Raw genomic sequence first — 23,703 nt, forward strand, 5'->3', positions numbered from 1 at the left:
AGACAAATGAGGAACAAAAACAATATATTTTACAAGTAGTAGAAAAACATATAGAAAAAGTAGAAAAAAACATTTAGAAAAAGTTTTTTCTGAACTTTTATATTATAATAATAAAGTTTTTTATTAATATTGTGTTATATATAATTAAAAATAAATAAATTGTAATCAAATATAACAGCCAAAATTCAAAACGATAAGTATTTTATTATTTGACACATTATATACTATCTAAAGAAATTTATTTAAATACATTAAGGCTTTTTTTATGTTGGGTCTCGAAGAAACAAAAAAAAAATTATTTACATTCCTTAAAATACAAAAGTTTTTGAGTTACGCTTCGAGGATTAATATTTTTAAGACTCTCTTGACACCCTTCGCTTAAATGTATTTTCCAAAATAAAAAGTATGAAATAGAGGTCTGTCCAGTTTTAAAAAAATAGGATCGGGTCGGACCATAAAATTAGGAAAAACTATTTATCTGGACCTGATCGATACGTAAAATATTATTTCGTAGCTCAAACAAACCAGGCCCGGACCATAATTAGGTCACGATTAAACATTTTATAAGAAACCTGGACCACACCAAACTAAATTGGATTTTTTAGCTCACAAAAGGAAATGTATAAATTATCGATACGCAAATATAGCATCGATAGATCATGGGTAATACAATTTTAAACCAATCCAGAAAAAATTAATTAATAGTAAATAAAATAATAATAAGACATAACAAACAAATACAAATATACAAATATGCTGTTCTATACTTATTTTTTTGTTTTTTAAAAATTTCGTGTTAGAAACTGTGCATAAGTCTGGTGCTAAAAAAATGAGACCGGACCGACCCGTTAAATAATAAATATTATTTTGTAACTCGAACCAACCAAGCTCGGGCCAAAACTAGGAGAGCCAGTTAAAAATTTAAAAAGAATATATTATATTGTACATGAACATTGTACATTATGAAAGGTTGCCGATTATTATTACTCTCAAATTAACCTAGTCATGGACTCGTAATAATAGCTACACTCGCGTTTTTCATGTATCAATAACATTAAAACCCATATCGCATCATTGTAGAATACCATTTGTAAATTGTATTAGCTTAGGATCGAACAAATTACCATATGCGTAAGTCTGACTGTGTGCGAAATCAGTGACCTCATTCTAGAATGAATACTTCAAACATAGGACGATTTAAACTATGGAGCAAAGCGGTGGCGCCGGACGGGCGTAGCAATTGATATCCAAATAACCAGTGAGCTGTACCTCACTGTACACAAATTATTTTTCAGAGTAAGTAACATAAAAAAAACCAACGCTACTGATTTATGGGCCGCTAAATAAAACGAACGCATCTGGTATACACATTATCGGTTGCTATTTTATTTCAAGCGCAACTAGTCCATGTTTATATAATGTTGCATTCACCGTGTGCATTAATAATTATGGATAACTTTTCTCTGCAATTAAATAGGCACCTATAAACTACATTTGACGTTATACAATTGACGTTTAACGTTTCAAATAATTTCATGTGTAGGTACGTGTTAATAAATAAAATATTTTTAAAAAAATGGTAAAAATTGGTTACATTTTTTAACTAGTTATTAAATACCCGGTATTTCAAACATGAGTAAGACTGTGTACTTTAGCATAATCATATGAAGGGCGCAGGGGAAAAACAGTAGTAGTCACATTATTACAATTTTAGAGTATAGCAAAAACAAAGTTCGTGAATTCCTCTCCCTCTTACATAAGAACAAAAAAAAATCACATTAAATGCTATTCAAATAAAAAATGTTTTATTTAAACAATCTATTGACATAAATAAAAAAAATTAATGACATATATTGAAAAAAACTATTTGAAAAAAAGAAATTTCCATTATTTGACTACTACCGTTTTTCCCATGTGCCCTTCATGTATAAGAACTCTATAAAGTAAAACCATTTACGTCGTCAGGTAACAAAATGAAAAATATGTCAACAATTTTAAAGTGCTTGGAACTTGGTGTATTTATTTAATAAATATTATACTTTTGGAAACGCATTAATACATTTTATTGATACTTATACCACTTTTTATTCCTTAAGCGAAAATAATGGAAAGATATCATACCTCAATTTGATGGATCACGTCACGATTGTCATAATACATGATAAATATTTTAGCTACGTTTGAGTGTAAGCAGTTATATTTTCCTTACGTCCATTCTTACTGTTTTATAACTAAGTACAAATGTTACTACCATTATGTTAGTGCATATGTGCATTTTAAAGCTGACACAAAAAAATCAGTATACATTTCGATTAAAAACTTGTCATCATTAATGTTTTATGACATAGGTAATTTTATTAAATATGTTTTAATTCATAATACATTTTTTTATTATTATTTAGCCTTTTTAAAATAACCTAAAAACATAACTAATTATGGTTACGAATACGCCCAACACTGGTACAAATAATAGATAACGAAGTATTTTCTAGATTAATATAAATTAAGTATTTCTATTTAATTGGTTTTAGGTAATGTAAAAACAGATTTTTGAAAGGAAAAAATATAAGAAACATTTGTTTAAATCTAAGCTGTATCCGAAGTTGTTTAACTTCGATGCGCAACTAAGAAGATACTGTTTTTATAACAATGAAAAATTATTCAATATAAAATAAAATAAATCATCCTATCACTATCCACTAATCACCAATTCACTCAATCGCCACTAATATTTCAATAGTATAGTTCATCTAAACAACTAAACAAACATACCAAGGACATATAGTTTCTTTACATACGGGTTTAATATAAAAGTAATTCCTTATTATTAAAACACAAAATAGTGCTTAACTTATTTTTAGGAACACAAATTTGAAATTAAGTTTTAACAAATTCTTAGAATATTTTTAATCAAATTATTTTTCCCTGGTATAGCTTAATGTAATTTCTGTACTCGCTATTATGAGCAAGTACTTAAAAGAAAACTGTACAATGCAAAAATAATGATAAAATTCCTAGTTTTTTCCCAATTGTGTTGTTCGAAAATGTTTTTTTGTGTAAAAGTTTAAACGCTTAAAATAATATTTTCTAAAAACTATATACCTATTGAGTTTTTTGCAATAAAAAACACGTGAAAAACATATTTTATTTTTACAGACATTATACTTTTTGACAGTGCAATAAATAATAGACTAAATATTTAATTTAACATGTAAAAAAGCTATGTTTGCATACATGTATTTATGCATATATGTATGTTGTCTTTTTCCGCTTAAACTACTGAACCAATTTTGATGAAAAAAACTAAAACAAACTGTGATTTCTGGAGTGTCTTCTTAGCTAAGTTTAATTATCGTGGAGTTAAGTATAATTTTGCAGATGCAAAAAACCAGATTTTTCAATCTGTATAGCTACTTAAAAAGACTGTAATTATGTTTTAGGCACAATGGTCACGTCTGGCGTAATCTCCTAACGTAGTCGGTTACTCTTATTTGTATCTTCTGTTTAAAATATTTAAAAGCAAGCAAAAGAGATATGTCAAAAAAAAAACAAGAAAAAATGAAAAAATCCGACGACTCCAACATTCATTTTCGATACTCTAACATACGAGTATTTTAAAGAAATTTATTTATTTAAGCGTATGGCATTTTTGACCGAGAGTATGAATTCATTTTTTAAAGAAATTGAAGTTAATTAACCAACTTTTTAATTTTTAGTGTTTAAAAATAATTTTAAAACTTTTAGAAACAGGCACTCAATAGTTTATTATTATCAAGGTAAAACTTTTACTATAAGGCTGAAATGATAACTGCTATTCTAATTTAAGTAAAATCATCCACAATGAAAATATTCACTATCATAATATCTGAAATAACTAAATAGTTCTTTTCTTATTGAGTTGATAAAATAAATAACGGTATATTATAAAATAATATTTATACAAATATTAGTCGCGTTTAATATCCAATTATATAGGTTGGAAGATTAAAACAACCTCAACAAACCTTTAAAACATCCCATCTCAAATAAATAAATACTTTGTGTAAATATCTAAATTATATCTAATTGTGGAATTTAATTTAATAGGTTACATAGTATTGTAACACATTTTATAAAGCATATTAAATAGTTTAATTTTGGAGTTCGGATCGTTGCATATGAGCTATAATTTCACGACTAGTGTGTTCATGGATGGACACACTAGCTTTGGATAGTTTCAAGTTTGACTAGTAAAAGTAAAGACATATTTTAGCTTCGATGCGATAACTGAGAAGGTATTATAATTATATGTTTTTTTATATGTCTGAAGACACTATAACTTTTGTTTCTGTGGTTCGGATTTACTCGAGTAGCATCTCCATCGATAGTGGACTCTACTTTGGTAATTAATTATCGTGCTGGTTTTGATTGATCTTAGTTTAGGCTTTGCTTGATTTAGACTGTACTGTTTTTAAGCTTCGATGTGGAGCAGTGATGCTATTTTTTTATTTGCCGTACATTAGCTATAAAGTTAAAGCAGCATATTTTTCATAACGACATAGAAATTTAGTCCGTTATCTGTTTTTATGAATAACCTTATATTCTATGCTAATACTACGCAATACCGGAGAGGTACTTAATAGTGTTCTTGGAAAATTGGGAAAACCCCTATTCGAGTTTCACAAACTGTTTGTATTTAGTAGAGTACCAGCTAAAAAATATAGTCGAAACTTATTTCAGAGATGAAGTAGGAACGTAAGCGGATTATGCTATTTCGAATGGGTGGTGTAAGGACACGACGTCATGATTTCCGAGTACTAAAAAAGTAACGAGTTTTTAGTTATTTATTCGAACTAACCCAACATTCAATGTGCTATTTGTGCATAGACACCAGCATGATTGCATCGCGTTTCTGAAGATTACTTCACTATTGCTGCAGAACATGTGTTAGGTGATGATAAAATAGATATTTTTGTGACGTATAATCATAATTAAAACTAATTACTCCGTTGTCCAAATCCTACGATCTACATAATCAGTTGACACTCGGTCTTTTTTTGTACCTTATTTAGTCTACTACTCTAATGCACTTTAATTTGCTCCTATATCGCCTAGTATAATATAATAAAATACAGACTCTAATATCAATATGATTATATTATCACAATGATAATAATAATTTGAAAAAGTATATCACAATGAGCGGGTGTTTGTTTTCTCTGTGGCTTCTTTTTTTTTTTCTGTTTTATACTCGTAAAAAACATACCCGTTAAGATTATTTTTATGACGGCTACAACGCTTTTATTTCCCAATGTATTTTAAACTCGCCGACAACATGGCCGGTGCCAAAGTGTCATCCCCTTCGCTCCCTGCCCTCGTTATCCTGTTGGAAGATTATACGGGTTTTATGATGGAAACCTGCAAACACTTCTTTCCACCAGCACGTCAGCAGTTATACCTACATACTTCGAGTATTCCTACAAGTACCCATTTATACTATAAATTATGGTATACGTAGTAATATTATTACTACAATGCTATTATAATTATTATTACTATTGCAGTGGTAATTATTTGCACACGCGCAACTATAACGTTTTAATGTAAAAACTATAATATTTTACTCACTCGGAATTCGGTTGATAGCTCTAAGCGGTCGTAGCACTCTTATTGTTCGTATGGCGGAGAAATTTATGTTTTCTACGTTTAAACAATACTCCAGAGCACTGAAAAAAATGTACATGATATAGCTACAATAAACAAACTAAGTCAAAACGATCGTAACTGTATTAATATGAGTACATTGTTTTTATATGTGCTTATACGGGCTCAAAATAATATGGTTAGCGTTTGAATGGACATACGAAAACTCGATATATTCATATATCTTAGGTTTAAAGCTGTCATTCATTTTTAAACGATATAATAAATGACTTATAAGAAACAGATAATAATAAACATGTGTAAAAATATAATATTTACCCGGCAATCACGATGAAAAAATCTAATCTGTTCCAGGAGTCCGCAAGGTATGTACTTGGGCCGTACGCTCCCATGGCAATCATTTTCACGATCATTTCTAGTGAGAAGAACGCGAATATGAAGTCATCAAACACCTATGAAAATGTTTTACAGTTTACATTACACTTCAATACTCACATGACAACGTAGCAATAATGACAAAACTAAAAATATACCTGCAATATTCTACACCGTCTAGAAATGCATTGATCGTCCACGCACGGTTGGTACATGCCCAACGTGACGCAATTTAGTAGTATCACCAACATGCTTGCTCTTTCAAACCACGTAAACGCGTCTGTTAAGGAATAACTTCAATATTTGTATCTTTATTTTTATTTTAATACTAAAAACCATTGTTGAACTAAAAGAAAATAGGCACGTACCTACTTGTACAGTTTAACTTTCCTACAGCGAATAAACAAAAATTACTTGATTTATCGAGTCGTTGGTAAGCAACTTGTTGATTTTGTTTTTAAATGTATAAATTAAATTATTAACATAGATATTTATAAAACTATCATTTGGTCGACCTTCAATGTTTGTCAAATAAAAAAAAATACTTATTAAATTATAAGATATAAATATTTAAAACTTGAGAAAGCGTACAAACTAATGCTTATTTATTGAACTTAAAATTTGATGCACGTGTGTCATGTAGGTTTTTCTATATAATGTATGTGTAAGTATACTGTCTATATGTTGATGATATTAACTATACGTATTACTTAACATCTTAGATAGGTATGTAAATACCCAATTTAGTTCATGTTACAGATTAAAACATAATAAAACATGTGAGAAAAATACAAATACTAACTGTTGCAAATGTTTAATAGTTTGAAAACTATGTTATAACTATTCAAGTTTACGCGCTTGCATATGAAATTAACATTTTATTTAAAACCCATTATCTTAAAATAATATAATTCTAACTAACTTCTAAATAATTCTGAACGTCTTTCGAGTTCTGACGTACAACCACATTTGTTTGGTAAAGTGATAGTATAACATTACCAATTACAAAATATAGGTACTTAAGCTATTATTTATGTTGTTTTGTTTTTAAATTTAATAATAACAAACTTTATTTATCCTTTGAAACGTATACGTTTTGCTCGTAATTCACTTTAGATCGGGTTGCAACTTATATTATTACTTGTTTTTTAAAGAAAATTGAATTTACATAACTTTATTTAATATTGAATTTAAAAACTCACGTTTGTGTTTAAAAAAAAATATTAAGTAAATATGATATAAAAAAATTCGCAATGCTTTACTTAGCACACCGCTATTAATAAAATATGTTTATTATTTAAACATTATCCAACAATAGCTGTGTATTAAATGTAAATTAAAAACATATTTTGTGTTTTACACACTGCAAATATTAATGTAACAATAAAATGTTTAAAAATAAACTTTGTTGTCTAGCTATACTTGCGTATAGGTACAGAACTCTGGTCTGTATGGAAAAAAATTAATCACACTATAAAGCTTATGAGTTATGACAATGTTATTTTTTTCCAAAACTACAGCGAATAATACGCTATGTGTTATAATATATCTAAATCTAATATACAAAATAATAACTCGACAACTTCGAAAAATTGTTATTTTATAAGTTTTATATTTTGTTAGGTGTTGGAATTAAAAATTCAGTTAAATGTAAAAACCTCAATAGACAATAAAAATATTTCGTATCAATTTATTATAACTATATGTAATTGCTAATGATTGACATTATTATATTATTAGTATTCAAAACCATACGTTTAATAACTGTATATTATAAAGGAACCATTTTAAATAAACCAATAAATTATGGTATTAATACAAGTATAATAATACAAAAAATTAACTAGATACTGATAACTTTTAAGATCTTTTTATTATTTTAGATTTGATACTAGGTTTTAAAATCAAAATAGTTGTTTGTGCAAATATTTTTATAAGATAATTTTTTTATAAGATCGAAAACTTGATTTTTTTCCCTAAAATCGACACTATTTTTTAAAGTAAAAATCTAGGGAAAACTATAGACTGTATATTATTAAATGATATCGGTAAACCACAAGTAAAAAGTTAAGTATAGTTTTTTAGTCTGAAATACAGTAAATATATTTTCCAGTAAAGTGTATAGGTTGGATTAATTATAATAATTATTTGATCACGGAGAGTTTATAGTTAAGTACAATTTCGTAGAACGAGCTGTAGTTAGTAGTTCAATGGATATCAATAGTAGGTGTTAGTAAAAATATATTTCGATAACTGACTGTGGAACTTTAGTTATGACTGAAATTTTAGAATTAAAAAAAACTTGAATAAACTTTTTTTGCATTTTTAGGAAGTTATTAAAAATATAAAAACATGTTGTGATGTTACACTTTCTTTCATGATCATACTGTCAAATGGACTTATAACTGATACATAATTTGTTTTAAATAGTTTGTTGTACTTTGTTTTATAATTCTAGTTTCAACTGAATCCTATCTGTAAAAAATATTGTTTATACAATTTCCATAAGTACTCGAAACATTTCCTTTGAACTAGATAGTATGTTACATCGATTGTGTTGCGTACAAAAATGGTATTCTAAAAGAACTATATGCATTATGGGTATCAACAAAACCATTAAAGTCTTGAGTTTTCCTATATCTTTTCAGACAAACGATATCAGTGAATATTATATAGGTAAGTATCAACTTTAACACATAATGCGAGACCATATTATGCACGACAGAACTATTATTATCACTGCATAACTTACTTAAGGGTTGTTTTCCGATGTTAGATTTTTTCTATATTATCCTTTGTATAAGCGACTATATAATATACAATTTGTATCTATTGATTGCACGATTTTTAATCTAAAATGTCCAAATTATACAAAAACGCGTATAAATAAATGGTTGTGCGATTGTTTATAATAATTTTGTATTATATTATTATTTTTTTTAAATTTCAATAGTAACTCATTAATATCACTAACTTATATACATTAAAAAAAGTTATTAGTTTATAGGGATAAATGTTGTTTAGTTAACCCGTACAAATATATTTTGTCACAAATAATTTTAGGGATTCAAAGTTGACCGTATATCATGTGGCCATTTCATCTAATTATATTTACTAAAGTAAGATCTATAATAGTTTCTAAGACAAAAATATATGAACAAATATCATTTTGTACATTTTTTTAAATGAATAATTTTGGAAAATTATGTTAACTGCCAAGGATTGTTTTAATTAATATTAATAAATATTTCTAAATACTTAAATACTTAAAAAAATAAGAATTTTCTCAACATTTTCCTTGTGATTTGTTGTAGTACCTATTTGTTATGCTTTAGGGATTAGTTCAATAAAAAAAAAAAACCTACGTAAAACAAACCATCCACTTAAATAACATATATAATATTATTTCTCTTGGCTCTTGCTAGATAGAAAATATATTATTTTTATTATTATTATAATTATTAGAATAGATACATAAAAAAAAATCCGAATTCATTCTATCCATTCACAATTTGGAAGCCTAAAATGCAAATTTGGGATATGTTCAAGTTCGGGGCAGCCACTTTTCTGATTACAATAATAAATTTGAATCTGATAAATTCTCTGTCACGCCCTTTATGCAAATTTGTAGATTCGTAAATTATTACAGCATTTTCCCAATTTTTTTGGGAATTAGTGAGCATTTTCAACTTTTAACATGTATATTATTAGTTGTTGTTAGTCAAAGAAATCCATTCAGCAATTTCTAGGATATCTCGGATATCAGTTCATGGATAAAAAACAACACGTTTCTATACAATTATTGTCTAATATAATGTTGTATCTAATCCAAAATTAATTTGAATAAAATAACTGATTTAATAACTTTCATTTACAATAATTTCTGCAAACAGCAGTGACGACCTCCCTGATCCTGACATGCTCCATTTCCACTGTGCTGGATTTTTTTTTACAAGAGGATTGCATGCCGTCTGTTTTTAAGGAGTTTTGTATTGGCAATATTTAAGAAAAAGGGGGTTTTAATAAATTTCGACCATATCAATACATTTACCGGTTAATTTGAATCAAGGGTATAATTTTTAATTTAAATAATTTTTTCTACAAGTAAAAGCCATTTTGGTTTATTTTAGGACAAAAAACCAGAAAACATTTTGACTTCGTAGGATGGTACAATTTCATTTCTGTTAAGAGATTCGAGTTTTTTGGTTACTTTACTATGTTATATAGAAAGCCGATTTTCATTTAAAAATTTCTTGTTATTAAATAAATTAAATTTGCATTTTTTTCAACATTAAAACCCAATTTTTTATATAAAAAAATCAAAATTGGGTTTTTTACATAACCTAGTTAAGTTGCCAAAGAACTCGTATGTCTTTACAGAATTGAAATCGGATCATCCCAAGAAGTCGAAATTTTTACTGGCTTTTTTGTTTATCCACAATTTTATTACCCGATTTTTCCTTTTTAACTTATTCCTTTTTATTACATATTATAATTATAATAAATACGTTTTGATAGATATGTATATTTTTAATTTCTTTAATATGCCATTGCTACAGGTCCATACTTAAAGAGGTGTAATTGTAATATGTTTTCGCGAATGGTACATTTTTGGGCAATTAAAACAGTGAGAAATACGTAAGTAATGGATTTTTTTGTAGGGCAGAGGACGATGTAAAAATATTTTTCTAGAAAGTAAAATGATCAAAAACGATTATGTATTAATACACATTTTATTTGTATAAAACATTACGCATGCGATAAACGAAGATAACGAGTGTCAAATTGAAGCCCTTATATGAAAATGAACTAGCAAACAGCGATAGTAAATATTTATTTTTGATTTAGTACCGATCATACGCCAATTCTTTCAAATACATAAAGATTCGCCCTCGATGTTCTAATCGTCCCTTACACAAGACTAAAAGAAAAAGCTATACATATATATAAACAGGATGATTAATTTAACATCATGTATAACAGTCAAACGTTATAATTAATAAGGATATTAACAATTTTAAGATGTATCATTCATAGTTTGAGTAAAACATTTGTCAAGTTCATTCAAAATTTGTAAAAAACTATAAAGGAAATTCATCATTTAAAAAAGATTTTTCTTCCATTTGTGATCTTAATTGCGTGCGTTATCGTTGTATCATTTGAATTAAAAATATTTTAAGCTAAAAATCGTTTTAATTTCTTTCATTGACTTTGAATTATGAGAAAACTCGCTGAAACAATATATTATAGTAAAGAGCATAAATTAATATTATTCAAATTCATTTTTTTTTTAATATAACTATTTATAAACTTTTTTTTTAAACTATTTGAGAAATTAAAACAATATTTTTTAGTTATATAGTTTTTTTGCGCGGTTACCTAACTCAAAGTTGTATTGAAAATTCTTTGAATTAAAAATAATTTAACTGGAATCAGAAAATGTCAAGTCACACATGAAAGATTTAGACTGTTCTCTTAAAAAAATATTTACAGTAATTAATTATGAAAGCAAGAAGAATAAAAAATCGTCGGAGATAAATGGACTGATACTGAGAACACAGTATGTTTTAGCACAGGAACCAACTCGACTCTTGTCCATTGAGGCGAGTCTACGCCAAGGACTATCGCGTTGTTTATCAAAGTCAAATTGACTACTATTAAGTTTTAGTAAGCACGCGGGTTGTAGTTCTTAAATCTCTATATACCTACGTACTATAGTTAATGTAACTAAAAGGATTAGATAAAACTCTGGTTTCTGATAAAAAGGAGAAGTAGCTGTTTGAAAAATGCTATACTTTATAACAGTGTGGTGGGTAAGGTCGAAGTATATACTGACTACCTGTTTTAAATAATAGTATACATTTAAAAGTAATAAATTACTTTCATTAAAAACCACCTTGAATCTGTGGTTTTAACAGATTGCCCTATTTTTCTACCTTCCAAAGGCTTATACTCTCTTTATACACGAGTAGCTCTAAGTTGTACAAGTTGTACCTCCATCTGACCATTGTAAAACTAAAAAGATTGTTAATTTGTTGAGAAAAAATATTATTGTAAACCTAATACCTTCCTCGACCTACATGTAAGCTATAATTAAGTATAAAAACTATTTAAAACAGTTCCTGTAATAACTATACTATTAGATACATACTTCTTACACTATAATTAATATTATCATATACGTAGTATACTAACTAGTATGACGAGTCCCGAGGCAACCATTATAAAGTACAGCTCACTTAATTAATTATATATATATATATATATATCATACATGCATATTAAGTAGTGTATTAAGCCGGCCATACACGTTCCGGTCTACCGGAGAGGTCTGCCTGCACGTTACCTGTAATTGATACCTGGTAATTGATTTTCAATCTTGCATCGGTCGCCTGTGCAGGTAGACCTCTCCTGCAGGAAGACCTCTCCGGTAGACCGTAGCGTGTATGGCCGGCATTAGCTATGCTCTTCGGTGGATTAAAAGTGGACGCTAACAATTTCTTCCATAGTATCCTATACTTCATATCGGTTTGAAGTTTCTATTTATATTATATTCAGTCAACATTAAAATATATATTTATGGCCAATGTACTATCGTCTATCACAGTTCTCCATCGTGTGTCAACTATTATAGCTTTACTTCGTCAGAAGTCCCTGTTATACATTCAGTCACGTGATCCATATGCATATATAATACATGACCGCCGTCCGATAAAACGTAAAGAGCCAACTCTTGGGCTCATAAAACGTATACAACAGTATAAGCTTTCCACAGTGTTAGAAGAAGTACCAGGATGCAGAAATAGCATGCTCTTCCCTCTCATGTATTCCTTCGTAAGAACCCCTGGGGGATTTGCACCGTATAGTATCCTTATACGGTAACGGATAATATATATCGACCGCTTTAACACGTACCGTATGCCGTATAGTTGTAATAGAAGTCAGTAGAGGATATGAAGCCGAAAGGAAAGAAGAGGAGAAAGGGTCGAAATGGCCACCTGTGTGAACGACCGTTATAGTACCTGCGCGCCCGTGTTCCAATACACACTGTTGATGTCAGTAAAGCTTGTTAGTCATTTTCAACGATTGACCCTCCAGACTCCTAACCGTATATAATCATATTTTATATGTATATATTTTAGGGAGCCATTTTAGCATTCTGACGGGTCTCGCGTTTAAACTTGCCTGCATACAAAAATCGTAATAGACTTATATATTATACATATATATATATATATTAGGGTGGTCCTTACTTTTTATTTTGTTTAGATAAATTAAGCGGGCAAACCTCCTACCCCCCCCCCCCCAAAAAAAAAAGACTTCAAATTGTGAAAAAATATTCCTCTACATTTTTATCTTTCTCCCTTCGTTTCCTTATTTCCACGAAAAGCCTTCACCGAATGCCTTAATTGCCACAGGCATAAAATATAACTCAAACCAATTAACAACCGAATCTTAACAATATTTCAAAATATTCCTCGTTTAAAAATCTCTAGCCAAATGTTAATAAATTTTAGATTATCTTATAAAATAAATAGTTGTCCTAAAATCACTAGCTGGTAAGAACATTCTTTCAATTGCATTGGTCTTATCTATGTATTAAAAGGTCTAACCTCATTATTGACGAAAATAATTTATAGATGTCCAAGAAAAACGGTACCGATTCCAAAGAAAAACCAGCCATGTAAAAAGCTCTTGGGACACAAATTATTAGAACGAAATATTTTTACCATAAAATATATTATATAATGTAGAGTCTATGTATCGTGTAGACATTTAAAGGGGGGTGTTTGTCCTCAGTAATTTTGGAGCTTACGTTTAACGTAAATTTCCTAAAATTTTATGGCGATAAAATGTCATAATCATAAACTTCAACATTATTATACCTGGAATTTAACCAAAAACATCGGTACCAGTGAACGAAAGAAAGGATGTAGTATAATTACATTAATAAAACACCTATACATTATAGATAATTTCTCAATTTTTTATTGTAACTTATTTATAAAAAAAACAAATCCATATTTTTTTTATAACTTTTATTTAGATGCGCATTTTTAACTATACTATTTTAAGGCCTCTACTTTTAGTTAATTAACTATACTGTTTATTTAATAAATATTTATACTTTTAATAGTATACACACGCTAAGAAGTGTTTTAAAATATTAAGTGTTTAATAAATTAAAACTGGCGTTTACATAAATTTCAAACTTTTTTGTTACAAAAGTTTTGATGGGAAATTCTTAAGATATTCATTTTATTAATCGTATTACAAGTTTGTATGTATTTAAAAGAATCCACGTAAGAAGTTTTTAAGCTAGCTATTAAGTTTAAATTATAAGTAATTTTAATACTGAATTTTTGTTATTAAATTTAACTATTGTTTTATAAGGTAAAAACTAAGTAAGATACAAATAATATTGACTTCAAATTATGTGTTGATTAAACAATGTCCTAACAACCTACAAACAGATATTTTTTAGTAAAGTCTAAATTTAAAACGACCGTGTGCCTCCCTTGCAATAATTGTAATGCCCTTAGATCAGGCCCATGCACAAGGGAGGTTTGAGGGTTAAACCCCCTCCTCCCCCCAAATAGTTTTTTATATTTTATTCACTCACTTACGACATACGACCTGCAAATTATTTTATCAAAAATAAATTGCATTATAACAAAGGCTGCAAAAATATTTTGTACGCCCAACTTTTGAGATTCAATAATCTATAGTCAAAAATCTAATAAAATATATAAAATCAAAACTACGGTATGTTTACATAAGTTTAGGTGACAGGTGTCCACCTAACGAAATTACTAACTTCAGATTTTGGTACGGTCATTGATATGAGAGAACACACTGAACACATATAAACTATATATTTACTGTATAATGCGGTTATATAATGTGTACATGCTTTTATTTTGTTGTGTTTACATAATGAACGTAGTTTACTAGATAATAGCCGTAAAATTATTTTTTTTTTTTTTTCATCTTCATTTACACATGACCTGCCCTCAGACAGACAGTATATTCTTTACACATGCAAGTCAACATATTATCACAACGGGAATTTTGTCTGTTTCGCATTCAATAAGGGGTTAACCACGTTAAATATAAACGATGTCGCCGTGAAATTTACTCATTCCCTTAAACCTCGCCATCAATACTAATGTAATTGGTGTCAAGCTTCCCTCTTCACTCGCCGCGTTCTAAGAGCGTTATTTAACACAAAAAACCCAACCAACTCACATACATTATAACTATACATACGAGTATATACGAATATAAATGTAAATATGGGCCAAAACGCCAAATATGAACGAATGTTTGTAGAAACCTGCTTCTGATTTTTTTTTGAAAATTACACTGCATGTCTGTTACGATAAAAAAAGTATTCCCAAATTGTCTTCGATTTTTTTTCGATTATTTTGGCCATGGTCATAAAAAGTTTTTTTCTTGACATTTCTTTTTTTATCATTTTTTAGTATCTTCGGCCATCAAAAAAACTACTAAAAAATAGTTTCGTATGTAAAATAATTTCAGCTTTCTAAAAAAAATATTGATTTATTATTTCGAGCTCATTAAAATTGAGTTTATAACCTAAAGAGTTAGTATTTTCGTGTTGCTCAAATTATGAGAATTTTTCTAAAAAAATTTCAGAAAGCTGAAAAAATGTACACAAAATATGTAAAATTTCATATTGGATTCTCCATAAAAACGCTCAGAAAACAAAAAAAAAAGGTGAAATTTTATAGAAAAACGACCACAGTAAATAAAATAGTTGAAATAATTATGTGTAAAAATATAAAATAATTTTCCATTTTTAAAAGCTAGCGTGAGTTGTCAATAAATTATTAAATATTTGTGGTAAAACTACTATAAACTTAATGTACATAGTTTTTAGTTTTAACCTTCTTTTATCTTACATGAGTATATAATATTTTTAAATATATTCTACAAAAAAAATATATCACTATTTCATATACTTATTGATAAGACATAATATAACAAATCAGAAGTTACGTAAACTTGCTTATTTATCGAAAAGTTTTATAGCGTTTCAGTGACAAAACTTCTTGATTATTATAAATTGGAACAAAGAATCAATACTTCCAACTATTAATCTGTGACCTTTTTGAGTATAGTAGCTTGAATTCCAGTAAATATAAAAGCAAATATCAATACAAATTAAAAATCAAATAAATCACCAATTCCAGTTTGTCTTAATATTGAATGCTTAACCATGATAATTTAAATGCTATGTTTATTGTTTTACTTTAAATACTAAATAAAAACATTTAAAATAAGCTGAGAGGTAAAAAATTTAAAGGTTGTAGATTTTAAATAAAATATAATATATTTAAAAGTCACTAAAAAATGTTTAAATGTACACTGCAAAATACTTTTTTATTTCCGCAAATACTAAATAAAAAACATGATACATGCTCTCACCTCCCCCATCTGTTGTCTAAATCCATTTGGCATAACGGTAGTAAATTACAGATGTATTCAATTCATTACTGCCTTACAGTACAACAAAGGTGGGACGAGTATAAAACGGAAAACAGCGACAAGCCATTAGGGAAATGTCAATCAAGTGTAGTGCAACTGTACAAATGATCGTTAATTCTGAATTAAGTTTCTGAAGAGTAGTAGGAATGATTTTGAACAAGAGCCAAAATATCGGGATCTGACATGGGTCAAATACACCAATAGTACAATAATATTGTTCATTTTACATTAACATGGTGTTTTTAATATTTTTTAGATCCAAAAAAAAGTACAACTTACAATAGGGTCTAGACACGTAAATATTAAACTAAAATCAGAAGAAAAAATATGTGTTTAATCTAAAAACTGTTTGAACATAATTATTTTTATTATTGAACATTAAAATATAAAAAAAGTTAGCACGATATGGATTCAGTATATAGTAATACACTACTAGTAGCGTTTATTTTTAAACGCATACCTCGTTTTTGTATTTATGGTATACCTGTCAACAATAAACCTTATTATAAATCGTAATACTTCTATATTCTACAATCATAAAGTTATTAACATTTTTGTTCTTCCAAACACAACAATTTACCCTTACTCAGACGTTGTATCAAGCAGATGATGATTTATCATCATTCTGCTTGTGCAGTATATAAGAAGAAGAAAACTTATATTTTCTTTTATTTGACTAACGTAACTGGAAATTGAGAATTCCCTGAAATAAAATTCTAATTTTCAACCACTATGTGGCCGAAACGTTGAATAAAAAAAAATGTTACCTTCCTTATTATTAATGTACATACAATCTGTACTGGATCTTTGTTATTTTTAATTTTTTTCACAACTCAAACTAATTAAAATTAAATTATTATTTTTATTTTTTTCAATCACCAGAATGGATATAATGATTAGTTAAATTTCATTTAGACAGTTTAAATTCAATTAGGTACACTAGATTTAAATTTGTTTTACCATAATATATTGCTAATAAAAATGTATGTTTAAAGTAATGTCTTGGGGGATATAAACTCATATTTAACAAATATTTTTTTATGATATTTATATAATAATTTTATTAGGTATAGTATTTAAATTTCCTACGATATAATAATTTATAAATACATATATTGAGTGGAGCCTAAATTATCATCATATCATTTTAATTTAAGGTTTAATTAACGAGGTACCGGGTACATATTTAGACCTATACATTAACATTAAAAAAAATTTATCTTTTTTCTGAAGTCTGAATTAAAGATCATAATAGTGTCCAGCGGTAGAAATTATTCGTACAGCACTGAACATTCGATTTTGTTTAAATAAAATATACAAATCTAAAAAATAATGATAATTTGAATTCAAATAAAAACTATAATAACAAATAACACACACAGGTATGCATAAAAAATGTACCTGCGTCAACGCCTATTAGGTAGGTAAATCATGTGCGTGTTATGTGTCCTTAAATACATTTTAAATTAACACAGAAAACCTAGGTAAAATGTATAAAAGTTTTAATTAATTTCATTAAACTAAATAATCGTACTTATCTTTTATTTGTAGAATATAAATGTAAAAATAACGGAAACTTTAAGTTTTTACTTTAAACTTTATAAAACTCTACAAATTAAAATTTAAGAGCTTTATAATATAAAAATAATAAAAATAAGTTAAGTTTTTAAACCTAAAAATAAAGGGGCGAAAGCGTTTTTGTAGTAACTTGGTAATAGAATTTTGGATTGTAACTATGTATTCGAAATGGAAAAAAGTAAAATACGAGTAGACGTAATACAAATTACAGAAAGATTAGACGTTAAACAGATATAGTTCCATTAGTTTCTAAAAGTTAATGCAATTGAAATCATTATTACTACATGACTACGAAGTAAAAATAAATATAGATATATTTTATAAAAACAATATATGATGATTTCATATTTTAGCTATATCAAGTGCAATTTACAGTATATTTCTACGTCGAAAGTGTCTATATTTATTTAATAATAAATAATCGACTAATAATATCATATTTTGAATTATTATATCTTAATATAACTGACCATAGAATACAGCTGTAACAAATAAAAACTATGCGTTGTATAAATCTGATTGTTCCTGGAAACTCAATCCGTGCTTAATTACCCACTAATTAGGGAAAATTGTTAGCGAAAGGGAGGACTGCTAACCGCGAATAATTTATTCTTTAGAAATGCTTAACAGAATCGCAAAGAATAAATTAGGTAAGGTGTGCACTGTAAATGAGCTGCAAAATTCTATGCTAAGTAACTCAATTCATCTTCTTTATTGTATAAAGCGCTTTCAAACAATGATCACAAATAAACGTAAAAATAATAAATTTATGTTTATTGCACTTAAATATATTTGAATAATAGATACATTGAAAAATACTTTATTGTAGAACGTATAAGAAATATTCAGTTTGTATTGAAATATACTAAAAGAAAAAACTGAATACTAAGTTAAAATATGATAAGGTATGGATCATAAAAAGTTTATTGTTATTTTTATCATATTTTAAGGGATAAATGTACTATTTATTTATGATCTACTAAAAGAGTGCAAAAAAGGTAACCGTTTTATCACATGTTTACAAAACATAACTTTTTTCAAAATGCATTTCTTTTAAAATACCATCATACCTACTGATGTGAATATTTAATAACTAATGTCTTTAACTCATAAATCTAACCACATAACATATGGTTAAGAGCACACACTACTCACATATTTATTAAGGAATAAGGTATAGGCAATTTTTTAGAGCTTCAACTACTATAGCGTATACTTATTAATACAGTGATAAGAATTCTTTATTAGTTGTTATATTATTTTTTGTCAGACTTTCAGTCATTCCTAAAACAAAAAAAATCCAATTATTTTCCATCAAAATAGATTTATGGTGATCAAAACCAAAGTATTTAGGAATAAATTTCAGATCACTAAATTTCCACAGTAACTAAATGGGAGCATTATCTGTACTTAAGCTTTTTTTAATTTTCGATGATTGAATCCTTTTATTTTTATCCAATTATTGAAAAATACTAAAAAAACAACTTTCAACGTTAACAGAAAAAAACATTCAATCTATCAAAAAATGTCCACGAAAAATAGTTTTCTATGAAAATTTATTGATTCTAGTAATATTCTAGCATCTACAGTATTGATTTTCGCAAACCCTGTTTTACACTATAAATAACGTGCGGGTAGCATCCCTTTAAATGATTGGTTTTTTTTTTGAGGTTATGGTACTATTATGTTATTATTGTATTTCGAGAAAGTTACATACAGTTGCGCATTACTTGTACGTTACAAATATAAAGGGGGCTCAGTTAGGTTAAAATTTATTTTTGTCTCACTTTTCTCATATAAAAAATGTTTTGTACAATTTAATAAGTGAAACATAGAAGAAATATTGAATTTTATAATAGACATAACCTTTAAATGCTGACATTATGCACAGCCGTTATAAAATACATTCAATATCATCACAGTATGCACAGTGTGACACACGGTACGCAGTTATATTTTGATGTAAATGACATATTTCAAATGTTATATGTTCTATATACACGTGACTAAAGGTCAACAATTACATAAAAAGTAACATTAAAAATAGGTAGTGACATATGTACTTCAGATGTAACTTTTGACATTCAAAAGAAATCAGTGTTTAACCTTTTTTTATCGAATGTTTTCTGATTTATGCAAATAAATATAGTATAGTCAGCCTTACTACTATCATTTATAACTATAATTAAAATATTTAATTTAAAAAAAAAATTTTAATACGATCATATTAGTTAAGTTATAAAGGGTGTTTCAGCATGAAAGGTAAGTAATAGGTGATTCGACATCGGGGGACCCCCAAATAAGCCGTTTCATTTTTTCGATAAGTCAAAAATTGAAGGTTTCGACAGTTAAAATTTGTATAAAATTTGTATAAAGACCTGTAGTTATATTTAAAAACAAATACCTCTCTGTTATAATAATAATAAACGACTTTACAAATCATAGCTTAATATTAAGTTTTATTGAAAATTTGGCTCTACGATTTACTTTCTCTCTCTCTATGACCACCTTTGGATAATTACATTTAAAATTAATAAGTTTGAAATTTAGGACGGGAGAAATCTTCAGGGGGACTCGACCGCACTCCACCTATCGTCCTAAGTTTTAAACTTTAATACATTTAAAGTAATTATCCAAAACTGGTTATCAACCAGTCAACATTTTCAGCAAATAATTATACTTTCAAAAAGATAACTAAATATATACATTCCCATTTTAGTTTCAAAAGTTGATAGCACTCTGGAAAATAGAAAAAAAATTAAAATATTTGGTAATCTTATAATATTGTAAAATAACGTAAAAAAATGTTTTTAAAAATAAAAACTATAAAATTGGAATTACTGGAATGGCTAAATAATTTCCTCCCATATTATTAATGCAAAATGTTGTCATCTAGTTTTTAAAATTTAAACGATTTCCCATGCCAAACGTATACTTAGATTAGTATTAATGAACAGTTAAATATAATTTTATTAAGAGATCAATACATCGTTTATAAAACAAAGCAATTAATAACTAAAACTGTTTAATAATGAATAATCATTATATGAAAGTTTCGTTGGAAAAAAACTACCTACCACACAGTTTTCACCCCTATAATTACTATAAATTATGTAATTCAGTATTATTTATCCATTTGTAAAATATTAAAAGTTAAAAGTTAAAAAAAAGTAGAGTGAGATTTCATAGGACATTAATATTCATCAATTACTTTGTAGTCAAATACATGACACTATATTATTAGCTACATACATACTTATCCTAACTTAAATGTTGATTTTCCCGGGACATACTACATCGATCATATTATTTTGTTGAAATATTTTTAAAATAAACCTATCCGATGGTCATACGATTTACATCATAGTTTTATTACATTCATTAAGTTTAATTATCTCCAAAATACATATAATGATATGAGAAATAGTCCACAAAGTTAAATTTTCATAATTTTCCATACCTAGTTTAATGTTATTTGTTTTTGCGGGTTATGATATAAATTAGTCTGTTTTCTAATGATAGTATCAAATATAGTTTACGATTTGTTTTATAGAAGTTATAGCTTAACTTTAAACCAACAAATAAAATTGTACACTTTATATTTTAAATATATTAGAATTTAGATTATATGTATTACTAATTACACTATACTTAATTTATTAATAGGTTTTCAATAATCTAATAAAATAATTAATAAATATAAATAAACATCACCTGTATTGTTTAAAACATCACATATTTTACAGAGTTATAATCTAATAGTTTGTTGTTCAAAACGCAGTTGTGAACGTTGTGTCATACATTTTACATGCCCATTTTTCTAAAAGTAAAAACATTAATTGAAACTCCAGGCTATTAATTGGGTCAAACCCCGTAACACTATTGTGTATAAATATGTATACACTATCGAAATCGTATACGTGTTCATACAATATAAAATAAATATAAAATCCTGTGGGATTTAACGCTTCTCTAATTGTGGTTTATTTCATTATACGCTTGTTATAATTCAAATAACAGTTGCCGAATCACCTATGTATCCCATATCAAAACCGTTTTTTAATTGAAAACAGAACTAAAATAGCAACCCTCATTTATATATTTTAGTCCCCGGCTACCGTTACTTTTATAAATGTTTGTATACACTGTGAAAAACAAATTAATCTCATACGCCAATTATTTGTTTTGCATTATTGTAAATACTTTGTAAACAAAAATAATAAATATGATTTCAGGCAGATTTTAATTTAAGGGAACAAACATTTTACATCGCAATACAAATTAAAAATATAAAGGTTTAATGTACATATTATGTTGAGATAACTAAAGAAAAAGAATACGAACAAAAAATTTTCAATTAAATGTTTTTTAGCTGTTCAACTGTTTTAGCTTTTTCTTTGTAATCATTTTTGTTTTTTATAAATAATCATTTTAAAAATTGTAGTAAAAGGATATGGATTTGTGATCATGGCTAAACACCAATTTCTGGGTCTAGACTTCTGATCCAAGTACTTCATGGAAATGGGTACAAATCCCGGGTATGGCAGTTGTTCCTGCTGGTTACGTTCTGCATCTATACAGTCATCGTCGTCTCCTTCATCTTCGGGATCGTCTTCGTCCTCCTCTTCATCGTATGCCTCCATGTCTAAACTACCTGGATAACCACTTACCGCGACTATGTCTGGTTCTGAGCTACTCCGAACCAATAAACTATGATGGCAGCTAGTTCGCCGATATCCACATTCCTCTATACCACTGACCGCAGATTGCCTCATCGCAATAATACTTCAAAAGAAGCCCTAAAATACAATCATCCAAAATTAATAATTATAATTTAATTTAATACTAGGTATATAATTCTAAATACAAAAGGGACAGGTACTTCAATGAAAAAATAACTGTTTAGAAGTTTGTTTAGAAAAAAAAAAACGATACAATAATCACATAAGTGCATCTAACTTGAATCTATTTCCCCTGATTGTTACAGCCTAATGAATTTATTTATATTATTTAATCAAAAGTAAAAAAAGAGAGCAAACCTAGTACGATTGACATTAAATTAAAAAACAAAAGTATTAACATCATAGCTTTAGTGGAACGGAGGACGCCAAATTTTTTTACAAATAAAGACTAAAACGCTAAGTCACTTTCTGAAGTACCTACCGAACCGATTTCAAATTTATTTTTGTTATAAAGATAAATATCTTTTCTATGGGGGTCTGAAAAGCCGATTCAATTTTATTTTTGTTTTCAATATTTGTGTTACAAGCGGTTGTTATATTTTACTTTTTTAATAGTTTTTTTCTAATAAATCTAACTAATTAAATTATCAAATAATTTAATCAAAAATCGGTCTTTTAGTTCTTATAGAGAAAATAAGCTTCACGAAAAAATAAAAATTGAAATCCGTCCAATAGATACGTTGGAAAATGATTTTCTACGAAAGTCATTTTTAATCATACTTTCGATATAACTCAAAGAAAAGTTTTATTACTGGAATAACTTAATATTTTTTTAATTAATCGATATATTTTTAAATTACTATATCAATTTATGTCATATAATGCCTATCCTTTGCTCCTTAATAAACAGCGC

General features: G+C 27.5%; 1 protein-coding gene across 3 annotated transcripts in view; it reads right to left on the minus strand.

The window, feature by feature from the left end:
* LOC126835469 (voltage-dependent T-type calcium channel subunit alpha-1G) overlaps positions 1 to 23,703 on the minus strand; it is a 126,496-nt gene that overhangs the window by 96,262 nt on the left and 6,531 nt on the right. For all 3 annotated transcript variants that reach the window (XM_050568085.1, XM_050568084.1, XM_050568086.1), the window contains exons 2-5: positions 22,564 to 22,907; positions 6,177 to 6,288; positions 5,962 to 6,095; positions 5,608 to 5,705 (exon numbers count right to left, since the gene is read on the minus strand). In XM_050568085.1, the coding sequence (XP_050424042.1) occupies positions 5,608 to 5,705; positions 5,962 to 6,095; positions 6,177 to 6,288; positions 22,564 to 22,883 (664 nt within the window). In that variant the 5' untranslated portion in view covers positions 22,884 to 22,907. The remainder of the gene's footprint in view (positions 1 to 5,607; positions 5,706 to 5,961; positions 6,096 to 6,176; positions 6,289 to 22,563; positions 22,908 to 23,703) is intronic.

This window comes from Adelges cooleyi, unplaced genomic scaffold, assembly GCF_023614345.1.
Source record: "Adelges cooleyi isolate 19-005CV unplaced genomic scaffold, UGA_ACOO_1.1 ACOO_flye_CR_arks_rails_tigmint_CR_PRNA_23, whole genome shotgun sequence".
Classification (NCBI taxonomy): Eukaryota; Metazoa; Arthropoda; class Insecta; order Hemiptera; family Adelgidae; genus Adelges; species Adelges cooleyi.